General features: G+C 39.5%; 1 protein-coding gene across 1 annotated transcript; it reads left to right on the top strand.

Moving 5' to 3' along the window:
- Window positions 1–207: 207 nt before the first annotated feature.
- On the top strand, window positions 208–15,561 carry si:ch211-212g7.6 (sphingosine-1-phosphate phosphatase 1). Its single transcript, XM_036581696.1, has 3 exons — window positions 208–1,772; window positions 6,894–6,983; window positions 12,583–15,561. Exons 1-3 carry the CDS (start codon window positions 984–986, stop codon window positions 13,132–13,134), a joined length of 1,431 nt encoding a protein of 476 aa, XP_036437589.1. The 5' UTR covers window positions 208–983; the 3' UTR covers window positions 13,135–15,561.
- The last annotated feature ends 1,115 nt before the right edge of the window (window positions 15,562–16,676 follow it).

Raw genomic sequence — 16,676 nt, 5'->3', positions numbered from 1 at the left:
AACAATTAATAAATAAAGTGACTACTTAATAGGTCTTTTAATTTTTTTTTTTCAAGTTGTGTACTGTGCAATTTAGACTTGCTCTTAACAGATGCATTAACAGATTTGGGCAGCAGATGGCTGTATTTCACATTGGCTTTGATTAAGACCACACATTAGCTTCGATTAGGAAACAGACAGAACCTTTGGATTTAGAGTGGAATAGAAGTAAAGCCATTGGATTAATAGTGAAGTGGGGTTAGACTCAGTGGGTCAGTAGTGCAATAGTGGGAGTCCTTTGAACAGTGAAATAGTATAAATCAAACTCATTGGGTTAAGCGTAATAGTGGGACTCAGAAACCTTGGATTAATAGTGAAATAGTAAGCAGACACACTGGATTAACGGTGGCATAGCGGGACTCTGACTCGTTGGTTTAACAGTGGAATGGGACTCAGACTGTGGAGTAACAGTGGAATAGTGGGACTGCTGTTGGGTTAATAATGAATAGGACATGGTGGCAGTCAGACTCACTGGACTAATAGTGGAAATCTGAGACTCAGACTAATAGGATTTAATAGTAGAACAGAGGGACAAACGGGGTTCATTCATCGGCTCAAAGGGGACCCACGACTACGTCATCATCAGTGCGCGTGTGCAGCCGCGCGCAAGCAGCCCGAAAGGCTTCATTGAGTCCGGGCGGGCTAGGCGCTGTGACGGTGTCTCAGTTCAAATGAGATTACTTGCCTTTATCGTCGATATTTTTGTCTAGCTAAGCCTTTTTGAACGCGGGAGAGGGGTGGCTACGTTCGAGCTGTGGACCCATGGAGCGAAGAGTGTAATTTGGGCTGATATTACTTCAGCAAATTTCCGGAGTTGGCTAGCCTAGCGCGCTAACGGAGCTGTATATGTTCCTGTCCGGCGTATTGCTAAGGAAGCACCACCCTCGCTTTGCTCAGCGTGAGGGGCTCACACTCTGCTCATCGGAGACCATTTCGCTTTTACAATGGCGAGCGCTGTGATCCAGCGATTTATCTGCCTTTGCAGATACTTACAAGATCCTTGCCATGTCGCCAGATTTCAGCAGCTTTGCGGCGTTAAAGGGACGTTTCCTCGCAAATCACCCGAGACCGAGAAGGAGGAGAGCGAGCTGGAGCTGTCGCCTAACGGTGCGTGCATGAGACGGGGTCAGGAAGACGGGGAGCAGGGAGTTAAAGGCCCTCAGCTTAGAAAGAGTGCAAATACAAGTGTAAGACAGAACGAAGACGTGCACGGCTCTCCCAATGGAGCAGCTGCGGTGTCTGGTACGGACACACCGGACGGAGAAAGTGCAGCACGAACCAAAAGCAGCTCTGGACTGCCTGATGGCCCCGAGCAGATCAGCAGCAGCACTGGTGGCCAAAAAGGAGAGTCGAGGGGCAGAGTGAAGCCCCTCCGCAAGAACTCATTGACTGGGGATGTTGGACAAGAGTTTATCATCGAGAATAAGTTCCTGTTCTATCTTTTCACCGTTGGGACTGAACTGGGCAATGAGATGTTCTTCATTGTTTTCTTCCCCTTCCTCATGTGGAATGTCGATGCCTATGTCAGCCGGCAGGTCATCGTGGTGTGGGTCTGGGTTCTGTTTTTCGGACAGTCCACCAAAGACCTCGTTGGATGGACACGTCCAGCCTCCCCGCCCGTGGTTAAAGTGGAGGTCTTCTACAACTTTGAGTACAGCATGCCGTCTGTGCATGCCATGACCGGAACCTCTGTCCCTTTCTGCCTCTTTCTGCTCACTTACAACCGGTGGGAGGTATGCTTTGACCACATGTAGTGCTTTGTGTCTCTAAATCTTGTTTACTAGCCCATACCACTCAGCTGGAAATGCCTGTCATTTATATTAACTTAGATCAGCAGCTTTGATTATGAATGCAGCAGGAAGACATATGATCAAACACTGAGATCCTGTTTTTGTGATTTTTAGGAAATGTGTACAGCTCTTTCATTACCACCACAGGGCCATTTTAATGCCACCAGTCTAACCACAGGCAGTTACTATTGGTGAAAGAACTGTAATTAACTTGGACACATGCAGACCTCAAAAAGTAGGCTCTGGTGCTGGATTAGGTTCATTAGGTGTTCAGAAGTGCTAGAGGTGTCTAATCATACTTCTTGATGTGTTCATACATCATAAGGGTAATGCATTTTGCAGCTTGCCCAACCAGTGTGACCAATGAAGTTACGAATGAGATCAGCAGGAAAGTCAAGCACGTTCACTGGCCTGACAGATGGCCTCCTGCCCTGCCTTCGGTGGAGCCTTTGAAAAATACATTGGCTGTGACCTTAAGATGCTTATCAGCCCTGCATCATCACAGCAGCTGATTTTGTCCTAAATTAACAATGTCAGAGGTGGTTTTCCTTTCACAGCCCTTTGATTCATGATGTACTGATGTGTTTCTAAAAGGGCACATAACATGGAAAACCAAATTTTTCTCACTTTGTCCCTCATTTGAGAGTTTGATGCACTATGTAAACATCATTAAAGTTTTAGAACACACTCCGCAGTCCATATATGGGAGCTACGCTGCAAAAACAGCCCAGTTTGGACAAGTTGTTTTTGTGGTGGCGCATTACATGTATCCACCTATTTAGGCTGCAGCAGTTTAGGCCTGCCCATTCAGGTTAGAGTATTAAAGACTACATTACATTTTTGAATTAGGTGCAGCCAATCAGAACAGAGGTCATTTACATATCAGTCTTAGAGGCACATTAATAAAATAGCCTGTTCAGTCAAAAGGGATGCAGAGAGGTTGTTAAGTAGTATTGTAGAAATTAACTGTATTGTTGCATAAAACCACACAAAAATAAAATGCACAGAAAATGTAAGGTATGGGTCCTTAAAGCTCTCAAACATTAAACTGGCAAAAAAAAGTTGCTAGGTTTATTTAATGATACGTAGTCCAGTAGTGTCACAATAGTAGTGTTTTCAGCGCTGACCTACTGGTTGTAATAAAACTGTTAGCCACTGTGTCACCCAGAGCAGATGAGAAGATAGAGCTTATGCTAGGAAGGCGGTATTGTGAGAACAGTGGGTGTCTTCTGATCTGCTGGACAACCTGCAGTCAGTAGAGTTGACCGAGGTCATAGAGGAGATAGTGAGCGTCCCTGTTCAATGAGTAAAGGGTAAACCTGGCAGTGTTTGGAGGGAGACGCTTTGTACTGATGCTGCTTGTAGATATGCAGGTGCCTTTAAGACTGCACTACAGTAACTATGTAATCTTTTAATATGATCTTTGACCAAGAGAATTCAGAACAATCATGCTGTACTGCAAGTGCTGCTTCTCCTCTGGCATACTAGCCGTATGACCGTTTAAAGAACACTGCAAACTGGTGTTTGTTTATTTAATTACCTGAGTTGTATGAAAAGAAGTTGCAGCAATTCTAATGCCTCTACCCAACTGTTTGTCTCAGAAGAAGCTGACAGATTATTTAAAATACACTGTGCTGTTGAACATCTGCATGCGAGTCTTGAATTTATTCCTCTGAAGGAGAAAGAATAGCAGTTGGGGGGGCTAACCAAAACGAACTTTATAGTAAATCCATGGCCATGTAAGTGATTGACGCCCCTTTTGTTAAGTAGCCTTCAGCCAATGTTTGATGTTATTGAATATTTTGTTTATTTAAAGAAGTGTAAAGATTATAAGATTGTCAGTCTGGCAAAAAAGGCATGAAACAAAGAAACTCCAGTACATAAGATCTACTTTCCAGTAGAGAGTATAGCTATAAGGTGATACTCTGTATTGCTTACGCGTGGCACTTCATGACTAAATTTGAATATCGATGATATATTTAGTGTGAAAATTCTGCTGATGAGAGTCGGTTATCTAAATTTGCATCATCCAAGCTAGTGTAGAGGTGACATAATCTATCATTCATGTACTTCTGTAGAACATAAGAATAGCAGGATGTCAAGAACAATGGCCCAGGGTCATTGTTTCACCTTCTTCCTTTCTTTCTTTCTTTCTTTCTTTTTTATCGCTCTGGTATAGACATTCTGTGTTCACCACCTGCAAATTTAATAACACAGCTTACACTTTCCTCAAGCCCCTGGTCTAAAGACTATGACTCACACTGCAGTATAGCTGGGTTTTGCTGGGTAGATGACAGATGGCACACTGGTCACCCAGTGAAGTTTAGACTGGCACAGGGAGTGGCACTGCCTAGCCTAACTGTGCCACCTGTTTTTAGATATCAATTTACACCAATGCCCACCATGCAGGTCTTGGCTCTGTTCATGCTGCTTTTGCAACTGCAGTAATTAAAGTCCTGAACTTGGGTTTTAATACAGTATCAGCAGCTACTGTTATCATTTCTCATATTAATTTAATTTATGATTAGCCACTTCTGGCCATGAATATAAGAGCAGAAATCACACAGCATTGCGAGAGACTGGCTTAGGTAAGGATTCTAATAGCTATGCTTACTCAACTTCAGAAACAGGAGGAACAGTGGTCTAAGCCAAGGCTAGCTTTAATCCTGCCAGTGGGTGTGATCGCGTGAGCGGGAACTATTGGCTACACCCCTGTGTGTAGTACAAGCTTTATTTTAGTCTACATGAAGAAAGAAGCATTTTGATAGATCTGTGAGGTGCTGCTGATGACATTTTTCCAGAAACACATTTTTGTTCTGTGAACCTTACAATATGATGCAAATCACTATACAAGCATCACTATACAATATGGCAGTAAATTAGACACAAAACATAGCTAAATTGTTGGATTTTTTGGGTTATGCAGGTTCACAATCAGGGGCCTGTCTTACGAAGCAGGATTTCTAACCTAATTGGCTAACTTTAAGCTTTGTTCAATCTTACCCTGGATTTTCTGTCTCACAACAGTGGATCACTTTTTACTGGGGTACATTGCCATGGCAACTTATGTTGCACACCTAACCTGCTCTAGGGCAGGTTAAGTTCAAGATTACGGATCATAAACAGTTCTTTGACTGAGCTTCTGACCTAATAGAGACTGACAGATGTCAGACAGATAGCCTCAAATGACTTTTTTTTTAATTTCGTGATGTTTGTGACATCAGTGACATTAAGAATATTGTTTTTTGGCAGTGGAAGCAAATCATGCAACTTAGATGTTAACAATATAAAGTAATTATTGCTCCTGTAAGCACTAACAGCTTTGCTTTTTACAGCTATAAATGCTTTCCTTTCTTCATATTTATGTAGATTTCTTTGTTTTCATGTGCACCTACACAAGGATTAATCATAATTTTAAGTATCTAAACCTGAGTTAACAGAGAAAGCTGTTAACTGCTTTTGTAAAACGATTTAACCACTGTTCCATTTGTGAAGCTGAACCTTCATCAGTAACCCTGTCTCTGTCGAACTTGCTTTGTGAGACAGGCCACAGTTGTCTTAGTAATTTGCAAATCTAACGAATGATGCCTAGATGCATGAGAATTGCATTTGCTGCAGATGGCATGGCTTCAGAGTAAGATAACAATTATTAAACATGTTATATTGTGGTAAGAAAAGTAACTTGACGTGGAAGTCATGATACATTGCCACATCGATAATTTGAACATATTGTATAGGTACATATCTGTCATGATCATGAAATTTTAGCTGACAATTAATTGTCATATGAATAAGTGTGATTAAAGTAGCACTAAGTTTTTTTTTTTGTCAAAACAAAGAAATAACATAATTTAGGGTCAAGTGGAAAACAGGCATGCGCTGTTGTGAGTCACCCTGTAAAGCCTAATATAGTAATTTAAAAGTCAGTGATGTCTGGTTGGAGTTTTTTGGACCATGTCATACATATTTTACATACTTAAATCACATGCACAGAGTCAAAAAGAAAGTCTGGCTCGATGTTTAGGTCTCAAATGCAAATCAAATTAACATTATACTGAAAAAGATATGATGACAATAGTAGATAATTCTCTCACATCTTTGGAAGACACATCCTTCGCTAGGTTTTGACTCAGTTCTCTTTTGATACTCTGTCAACATGGTTGCAAATGTCAGATTCATCCACTTGTTAGGGTACAAAGCTCAACCCACATTACGAAATGTTCCTCCACATGTTGCATGCAATTACACATTTCCACCAGAGAGAGAGACATCCTCAAATTATACATAGTGCTGGCAGTTGTGATCATTAATGCAAAAACTGGACTTTACTTAGGGTAAAATTCACAGATTTAATCTGCAAAAATGCAAAATATTTTTGCACATATCTGTTTTTTCACCCGCTTAACTCCTAATTTTCCTCTGAGCTTTAAAAGTCTGCTGTTGTGAGTGAGTTCCCTAACTCAGTGAAGCCTTGAGGAAAAAATTGCTGATAAATAAAAGACCACCTTTAGCTTATATAGTATCTTACTCTCTCAAACTAACTGGCCCTGTTTCTTGAGAATGTCTTTACTGTCAGAGTGTACTTTCAACCATCTTACAATTTGGGCAATCTTGTGACACTTTCGGGAAAACAGACTTGCTCTGTTGTTCTGTGTCTTATCACTACATCAGTACACCCCTGGGAAGGCCAAAGCCTCTTTGGCTTTCATTTCCTCTTTGACGCATTTTACTTCGTAGTTCTGCTTAGATCAGTACTGCCTTGCTGAAAAATTTGAAAACGGCTTATATCTGAACTGATTACTGCGATGTGAAATGTTTTTATCATAACGCATTTATGAAGCCCAAACTGTAAAGAGCTGGAATGTGAAATGTGTTTAAACAAGCAACCTATCAGCTTAGTACATTATTTGCACAACAGAAGGTAAACACATAGTCCTAAACGCTGTCTTTGAATAAACTTAGATGGGCCATAGTGTTTGAAAAGCAATACTGTGTTTTAATTAGCTGGTACTGTATAATATCCTCATTAGCATTTCCATCTTCCCCTCTTTATCTTTCTCACAGTACCCTTTCCCCTTTGGACTAAGTGTGGCCATATGCTGGAGCTTCCTGGTATGCATAAGCAGAATCTACATGGGCATGCATTCTGTGTTGGTAAGTAAAACATTCAGTGCATACATTTGAAGTCCAGTGCATACGTGTGAACCTCACAGTAATTTTTTTATATAGGCTTTTGTAACATGACCTGATCTGTCTTGATAGTTTTAAAGAGCAATGTCGTGACCAACTGTCTATGAAACATTCAGCATTGCACCATTTTATTTTTGTTTAGGCTGTGTTTGTTCACAGCTTTGCATAGGCACCAGGTCATGCATGACTGTGTGCTCCTTGACCCAGCCAAGACACTAGTGCTTGCTAATGGAAAATGAACCAGTTTTGAATCAGCTTTTTAAAAAAAGAGGGTCTGAAATATTGCATAGGAGCAAACCACAAAGAAACAGATATCAAAATCATACTGACTCAGAACTGTCTTATCTCTTCCACCTCCGCAGACGGGACCCCACTGGGTCAATGTGCGTGCTCCGAAGCTAAAACTGTAGATTAATGAGTCATCATGGTTGACTCAGTGGCATCCAGGCTACTGCACTAACACGGCACTGATTTTGCTGGCTGTTTTTTTGCAGTAGGTCTCTGATTGTTAGCTTGATGTCCCTTTCTCGAGGGAGCCAGAGACGATCAGTGCTATGGCTATGTGTGAAATCAGTGATGCAGACAGGCAGCTGTGAGCACAGGCTGGCTGTAAGTCATCAGTGCTGCACTGTAGCAGATGTTTAATGATGGTGACACGCTTGGCCTACGTTCGGTTTTGTTCTTGCAGTTGACGTATCTTCTGTTTATAGACTGTCTGTGCCAGTAAGAAGAGCACTGTTTAGGATGTTACACTGGAAAGTGTTGCCATCTTGCAGGAATGGTTCACAAATAAATCAAATTTGTGAGTATGCTGCTGTAAATTTGGATGGTGTGGTGAATCATTATTTTAATATAAATTATTACTAAATGTAATTTGTAGCTCTTGCCACTAAATATAGTGTGATTTATTCAGTATTTAATGTGTCCACACTTGTGCTTTTATTACAGCTTCCACTGATTTTTGGTAGACTTGCTCGGTTTTCAAAGAAATCTGCAGGCATATTTTCCCCACCCACAAATTTACTCATCAGTCCATAAAACCTCACTCTAGATCTCAAATACGCAGTTATGTCTAATGGCTTCTTGAGACCTGTACATCCTTACAGACCCATAGTGTTGAGTTATCCTGGATGGACAGAAATAGCTGTGGATTTTTTTCAGATTTGAAGCAAGAGTGTGGCTTGATTGTCGCCTATCTCTCAAAAGGGAAAGCTTTAAATACTGTTTAAGGTGTACTGCAGTCATTTATTAGACATATTAGTATCTTTTTTTGTAACTGTATACTTTTAAGTAGAAAAACTAAGCGAAAAGCTAAGAGTGCAGGCAGGGCGTGTGGAGTCAGTGCAGCTGAAACAATACAATTACAGTGAAATATGGTACAATAATGTTCCTTAACCAAAGTTACTAAATACATACCTTTTGAAGCTACCACCCCAGTGACAGCATCTTAGCCACTCTACAGTTTCAAAGTAGTTGCTTAATACCGTGATACCATGAAATTTTTTCCTAGTGAAAATGTCAAACTGTAGCACTGCTACCTTAAATCTAACCCCTCAGAAATGTCTCCTTTAGCCATTTTAGATGTAAATGAGAAAGAAATTTGCAAGGCAGTTAATGTGTGTTTGGGCAGTTGCTTGTGTGAATGTGATGTGTCTCTTTGAAGAGTAGTGTAATATCAGTGACAGCTGTGGGAACAGCTTTTGTGGAGAGAACATACAGAAAGCTATATGTCATTGTTTTTAAGCATGGAAGAGTTAAAGTTGCAATAGGGTGCACAAAAGTAAAGAGTGTACAAATTAAACTTTGGAAAATGAATAACTAATCCGTCCTTCTGCTATGTACAGTTTTTTCCATTCTTTTCAGTTCATTCAAAAGGATAGAATAGTGGATAACATTGCTCTGTACTCAGAAGTTTGAAGGTTCGATTCCACGTTCAGGCGAGAAAGCCACTGCTATGTCAATAAGAGTATACATATATGCAGCTATTCTAGTAAGTGTAAAAGCTTGACATGTCAGACTACTTTCATCTACTGTTACAGCTCTGAATAAGAGTGCCTGATAAATAAAAATGTAAAATACTAACACAAAATATGTAAATGTTCACAGTAATTGTCATATCTGGATTAGCTGCATCATAGGTAAGTGAAGTTAGTCAATGATACATCTTTACAGTTTAAGACTATCTAATGATAACTACATTTCATATATGGAATATAGTGTGAACTGTATGAAACATAATGTGAAATGTAAATCATTGCTGCAGTGGTATTGGTATTGGCCACAGGGTGTTTCTATATCTATGCACCTCTAGTTTGAAGTGCTGTGTGATTTGTCAGAGAGAGTGAAGCAATCAGCTCTCGGACTTCTCTTCAGTTATGGCCATTATCAGAAGAGAACTTGCTGGAACTGAGCCACTGGTTGCATTGCAAAAAAGTAAACTCAGAAAAGTTTTACAGACTTTTAGGACCGTCTGTGGTTTGGTATATGTAATTGAGAGTTGCCAAAGGTGTCCAAGCTACGGTTAAAGATCTGTCAGATGTATCAGACTCTACTTCCCCCTTTGACTCTTTTTCTGCACATTAAGTGAAAAATTGTCTTTCTCTGGTTACTGTTCCTGGTCACAGCTGTGAGTTCATGAGGCCCACCTTGTCAGCAGATTCTGACTGATTATCCTTCTGCCTTGTACAGTTTTGTTTACCCCACTGTGAGCATATTGCTTGAACATAATTGGCATCAGGTAATAATGGCTCCTCAGGTGTTGAAGGTCATTTTGTAATCTCCTGCAAACCTTGAACACACATCACGCCAGATCTGACAGCAGGAGTGAACCGGTGAGTCATACTCTTCACGGCAGACAGGATCAGAACAGTGCCAAAGCTGCTGAAGCTCAGCTTAACATGATGTCACAGGAAAAAGGAAAGAAAGAGTGAGATGATGAATAATAGTTTAGAGTAAGGCAGACAAAAGTAAGCTGATGTTAAAAAGGGAGAAATGTAGCCCACATGAAGAGGAAGACCAGATTGCCTTGAGAGAGCAAAAAACAGGAAGTTGGTATGACAGGCAGATAATTATTTCAGGAACTGGCAGGAACTCTGTTTATATTCAACATTTGCTCCCAGCTCAGACCAGGGAGACAGTCTTCATAAAAAAAGGCATTTGCATGAATTGTTGTGGTCCTAGTGTCTGTGTCTCAGTGGTGAACACTTAAAATAAGTTTCTAAATTGTTCTGTGGCTTTGATGTACGGTTCTAGGAAAAATCCTTGTTTGTTTGTCATAGAAGATCATGCAGAGGTTCTTCAAACTTTAAAAAGGTTCTTTACACTATACATCTAATGTACAGAAGTGATTCTTTAAAGAACCATCTGCTGAAAGATTCTTTGAAAAGCCAAAAGTGGTTCATGTATAGCATCCATCTAATGAAATCTTTTCAACACTGTTATTTTATGTATGTTATAGTTTGAAAAAAATTACATTGGAATCACTTTTCGTGGGAATATTTGTGGTTAAGTGGTAACTTAATGCAGGTTTAAATACTCTAAACTAGACAAATAATATACTATAATTCTCTATTTGTAAAAATAAAATTATCTCCCTTTTCCCTCCATTTTTTTTTTTTTTTAACTTTTTCTTCTTCATTTGAACACATCAGCTACCCCATGATAATTTCATAAGGAATGGACAGATGGCGTAGAATAAAATCACTTTGCGTCAACTTACATTAAAAATAAAGTTAGCATTTTGAAGATACTTCCGTTTCTACAGACAATGACGATATTCAGTTTATTATAACTCCAGCCAGTCATTTTAGCCTCTGTTCATCATTCTGGACACACACATGCCTTTTTGTGTTATTTCTTGTTTGTAGTTATATAAACTTGTGAAGCTAAGCAGGACTAGTAAATAAGAATTATTATGTACATTTAAGTGCCACCATACGTTGATTTCAAACTGAATGCTGTTTTAAATTGACAGCTGTTTACAGGAGTTGTTCAGTTGATTTCAAGTGTGGTGTGACCAGTGGAATGAGTACACCAAGGGATCACACAGTGGTTCATTTGTATTTTGGCTCTGACCATTATTGTTATGTCAGAAAGAGGGGAGTGTTGAGGGTGAAGTGGGGGGAGGAATGAAAGGAAAGTAAGGCATGTGTGTGTAGTGTGGTCTCTCTGGCGTTTGTGGAATCTCACACCCAACAGAGAAGTGATTTGAAAATAGTCATGTATGCTAAGGCTAAAACAGTGTACCACACACACACAAGGGCTAAGATGTGTTTGCAGCCAAGTCTGTCAGTCTCTACTGCCAGATCCTTTTGGCGCTCTCTATTTAGACTGAATCCTGTCTGCCAGATGCTTTTTTCTTTTTTCTTTCTTTATTTTTTTTTTAAGTTGTTACAGCTACATTGAACTCTCAGCAAGGGGCTTTCAGCACCTAGCGCTGATGTAAATGTTGGGTCTGTGCTGTTTGTCACCTTGTGCCTCACTGACCCATTTTCCTGTAAATTATCTGGGCATCCTGTTTGTTCTAAGCAAACAAGCTGCTTTCATACCGATTCAGCTCCCTGGCTGTGTAAGCTAAATGCTGACAATAGCCATCCTCATACTCTAATACAGCGTGTGTGTTTATTTTTATATATATATATATATATATATATATATATATATATATATATATATATATATATATATATATGTATATATGTATATGTGTGTGTGTGTGTATATATATATGTATATATGTATATGTGTGTGTGTGTGTATATATATATGTATATATGTATATGTGTGTGTGTGTATGTATATATATATATATATATATATATATATATATATATATATATATATATATATATATATATATATATATATATATATACACACACATAGCACCATAAATTAGCTTTGCAGAGTAATATATATGCTAATTTATGGTGCTGCGATGAGCTAGTTCTTTTTTTATTTCAGTTGATGAAGATCTATGATGTTCTGTGATGATCTTTTTTGTGTGTGTAGAGTTGGGCAATATTTTTTTTCCCATGCCAAGCAGTTCCACCCTGACATCATCCAGTCTAGGTTATGTCATTAGGTACTGTTTAGTTACAGAAGTAGGAGCCTCTTGGTGGAACATCAAATCATTTAACAGCTTGTTTCATATTAATCTTCATTTCATGGAGTAAAATTAGCAAACTTTAGCCGATGGAACAGCATCTTGGATGCCAGGCAGACCAGGTCGGCGGGTGGGACCACCTCTGTCACCGCACAGTAACATTAACTATCCTAGTGGTTACAGACAAAATCTGGCCATAGGGTGAAACCTTACACATCTGTGCCACAGGGGAACCTGGTCTAAGCCTCTTTTGAGGAAGTATATGTGGTTAGCTGACTTATATGGTGGAAACGTTGAGACTACGTATACGATATACGATATACTCAGAAAAGCTCATTGTGATGGGTTAGTCAACCTGAAATGGTTTTATTTATTTTTTTATTCATTGATTAATTCATTCATTCATTCATGAATGTTCATATTCCCACACTTCTCTGACCCAGCACTTGTGTCTTTCAGGAGGTGATCGTGGGCTTCCTCTACAGCTTGTTGATCCTGGCTGCCTTTCATCCTGTGCTGGATGACATCGACACATTCTATCTGTCCAGCAGCTCCGCTCCTCTGGTCATCCTGCTGCTGCACATCGGCCTGGCCCTCGTTGCTTTCTCCCTGGATTCCTGGAGCACATCACGGGGGGACACAGCTCAGGCTCTGGCCACTGGGGCCGGAGGTGCTTTAGCTTGCCACATGAACCACCAGCTGGGCCTGCAGCCAGACCCTCCACTGTCTTCCCTGCCCCTGAAACTGCCCATTATTGACGGAGCTCTGCTGGGACGCTCGCTTCTGCGGCTTCTGGTGGGCGTGGCCGTGCTGCTGGCTGTACGAGCCGTCATGAAGGCTGTGGCTATCCCGCTAGCATGCCGACTGTTTGGTGTGCCATCCGACGACGTGCGTAAGGCCCGGCAGAACGCCAACGTGGAACTGACCTATCGCTTCCTGGTGTACGGCACGGTGGCTTTCTGCTGCATCTTCCTGGTGCCCCTCTTCTTTGACTACCTGAACCTTTCCTGAAGAAGCAGTTCAGCTTCTGTGTTAGCCAGTAATACATCATCAGTCCCTCTCTGCCAATGCTCCATACTTAATTAAGGCTTGGATTTGGTCCATTTTAATCACAAATTTGTTAATTTCCAAGCTAGTAGCGCAAGACAAAGAAACCACTAAAGCAAATGAATTTTGAAGTATTAAAATATGTTAATTCTTAGTTATTTCATTTCCACTTTTTTGTTTTTTATTGAAATTCTTTTTTTTGCTTGCTTGACATTGCTGTTGTTTTGTTTTAATCTTTAATTTACCAAATTTTCATTGTGTCATTGTGTTTGCCAAATAAATGGCATTAGTATTAGATCAGGTTTCTGATTTGCACCTCTCTAAAATAAGAATGATGGACTGGTCATCATCAGAGGATTTATGTCCTACCTCTCAGACCCATAATGTAGTCCTGAACTTCAGATTGAGATGTGCAGAAATCCATAAGATCAACTACAGTATAACGCAGCCTGTGTCTCTGATGTGTGGCTGTAAAAGACCCAGGCGACAGAACGGAACTCCGCAATGTTTCTGAACGGGCAAAATCTACTCTGTTCACAACATTCAGCTTTGTCATGTGTGGATCCTGTTTGTTTGATCTCCACCCGTCTCCTCAACAGCCATACTACCTACACCCATCCTGCACCATTGTGTTCTCTCTCTTTCTTAACAATATGTTGGCCTCTTTCCCACTGAATTGAGCACGAGCACTTTTACTTCTGCCTGCCCATGTTAAACTCATGTATACAAACATATACAGTGCTGATAGCTTGCCCCTCAAGGCCTTGCTGAGATTATCTCCTCGTCCTAGCTCTTTCCTGGAGCTTGTTTCCTCCTCTGAGCAGCTGAGCACAGAGATGGGAATTGAGTGTTTTGATGAATGGAGTTTGTTACGAGCTGTCCTGGGTGGTCATTCAGAAAACATTTGTGCAGTGCTTCTTAAACTCCAGTCTCATTGCCATTGTTTAGTTTACTTTGCATCTCACAATAAGTGGTAAAGTGTTGAGGGAACTAGGGGAGGAGGTCTTCCTGTTGGAATGAATGCTCTATGCATGACCTCGTATAGATGGCCATTCATTTTGGGTGGACAGATATGGAATCTGATAAACAAGCCAAGAAATGTGTTGTTCCAAAGATACGGTAGTAGTTTACAGTAGTTAAACTATACTTCATACTACGCTGTTTTTGCATAGGCTAAAGCTGACTCGTTATCTAAAGGAATTGCATTTTCTTCACAGTTTTATAAAGTTGTTTAAATTACCTGTAAGTACAGGGCAGTATAATCTGGATTGTATGGCGGTTTATGGCTTTGTGTGGCTGTTATGATGCTTAGCACCTGGACAAATAGTGAATGAATACTCCATACTGCAGTACAGTGTATTCCACATATTCCGTCAGCCATCTAGAAGGTAGTTGTGAGCAGAAAAGCACAGGCAGTTTAGCTTATGCCTGGACTTGCCAGTGTTTGAGCAGAAGTATTAAAATGTCAGAGTAAAAACATAGGTTAGCGAAGAGTCTTTGTAGTCTCAGTCCATGTAAGTGTTTTGAAATTTCAATAGATTATTTTTCCCTGTTGTTATTATTATGCCAGTTTTTTCCACCCACTCTCTATTTGTTGAATCTGTAGCATGTAGTTACTTCATGCTATCATTTTAACTAAGTTTCCCTGTACTTGGAAAAATTCCCAAACCACAAACATCTGGCACACACCCATTGACTTCTTTTTACGGATGCACAGTATATCGAAGGCCAATATACTATTTGCAGAAAAATTACATTTTATCATTACATTAAAATTTAAGACTTCAGCATTTCGGAGATACAAGGTTTTTCTGACAGACGATATGCAGAAGCATGTCTGTTCGTCAGTGGGGGGAAATCCACTTCTTCTAGACCCCACAGCACCTTTGTAGTGCCCTTTCCTGTAATCACTGCCGACTGTCGATCATGTAACTTAATGAATAATGACACAAAAACAACTTTCATCCCAAAATGGATCTTAGTTAGTTGGATAGTTTGTCTTTTTTAATTAACACATTTCATTTTCATGATATTTTTACATATTTATACACCTTTTTTATCATGAATCCTCCAATTTTATTTTAGCTGTTACTAAAGACAGAGCCAAGTTCATGTTGTATCACGAGTGAAATGTTTCCGATTCATCAGGACTGATGGCTCAGTGGGGTCTTCCAGCGTACGATATGAAGTTAATTAGTGTATATTTAAAGAGATGACATTTCATAGCCTGTATGAAGCAGATGAACCTACTAGCCTGCTGTCTGTGTGTTCAGGTCTCAGTGTGTGCCACTATTTTATGGCAAAAAGTGAAGACACGCTCAGCTTCACTTTGAAAGTCAAACAAAGGAACTTATAGGTGACACTTTTATTTTGTGTGAACGTTTTTATTGTGTTTCTGTGATGACTTTTACAATAGAATATGTCATGATGATCTTGAACATTGTTGTGGTCAGTTAATTACATTTTCTTGTTCTTCTTCTGTTTTTAATGCCTTTAGATAAAAGGGTCTGCTAAATAATGTAAAATTACTATATAATGTAAAACAAATGTATTAATTAATGTAAATTCATTTTAAGTATTGATTTTTGATATTGGTATTGGCCACAGTATAGTGACAGTTATCATATTAGGCCCAGAAATTCCATAGCTGTGCATTTCCACTTATGTGATTCAATCGAATTTTCCGTTCTTTTCCAAGTACAGGGAAATTATTGTCCATGATAATCAAAGCTATGTTATGCTGGAGTATTCTTTTTAAGACTGATTCAGATCTCTCTAATCTACTCCTCAGGCCAGTGAGTTATTGATTACACTTCATACATTTTGACCATAACACTTTCCTAAAATAATGGTAATTTACTTATTCCAGTATGTAGTCCAGGACTTACAGAAAGACTTCATCTGTATTTGCTTGTGTGTAAACATAAGCCATAATTGATTAATTGTTAAGAGACAAATATGCTGCTTTTAATGTGCACTGCTGTTGATATGGATTAAAAATGATCCTACCCCGTGTCCTTGAAGAGAATAAAACAACTTGTGGTTTGATCTAAAACAGTACAGACTCTCAAATGCATAAAAATGCTGTAACCTGACACTAGGCACTCAGTGGGTTTATTTATTTTTGTTAATGGATTAAACCTTAACCTGCTTGTTTGGACTTTTACAAGCTCAGTGTACACTGAATACATCACTCGCTATGTAAACTAGCCCAAAATAAAGACAATATTTGAGTTTCTACATCTGTAGTACTGTGTGTGATCTCATTAGGAATTGTGTCAGTAGCCCACAGTTGAACAGCTACTTGTAAATTATAAATACTGCTCAGTCATTTAAATCAAGCAGCTATTTCTTTTTTCTAATGATCCATTTGTTTTGTTTCACTATATCAGTAACCCAATGCCTTGACTGCTACGTTTTCTAAGATTATCTCTGTCCTCCACATTGGAACATGATGCCACATCCACCATATATTTAAAAGGGAGTGTATAGTATGTAAATATAGT

Source organism: Colossoma macropomum, unplaced genomic scaffold (genome assembly GCF_904425465.1).
Source record: "Colossoma macropomum unplaced genomic scaffold, Colossoma_macropomum, whole genome shotgun sequence".
Lineage (NCBI taxonomy): Eukaryota > Metazoa > Chordata > Actinopteri > Characiformes > Serrasalmidae > Colossoma > Colossoma macropomum.
This window is presented reverse-complemented; position numbering and strand designations above follow the sequence as displayed.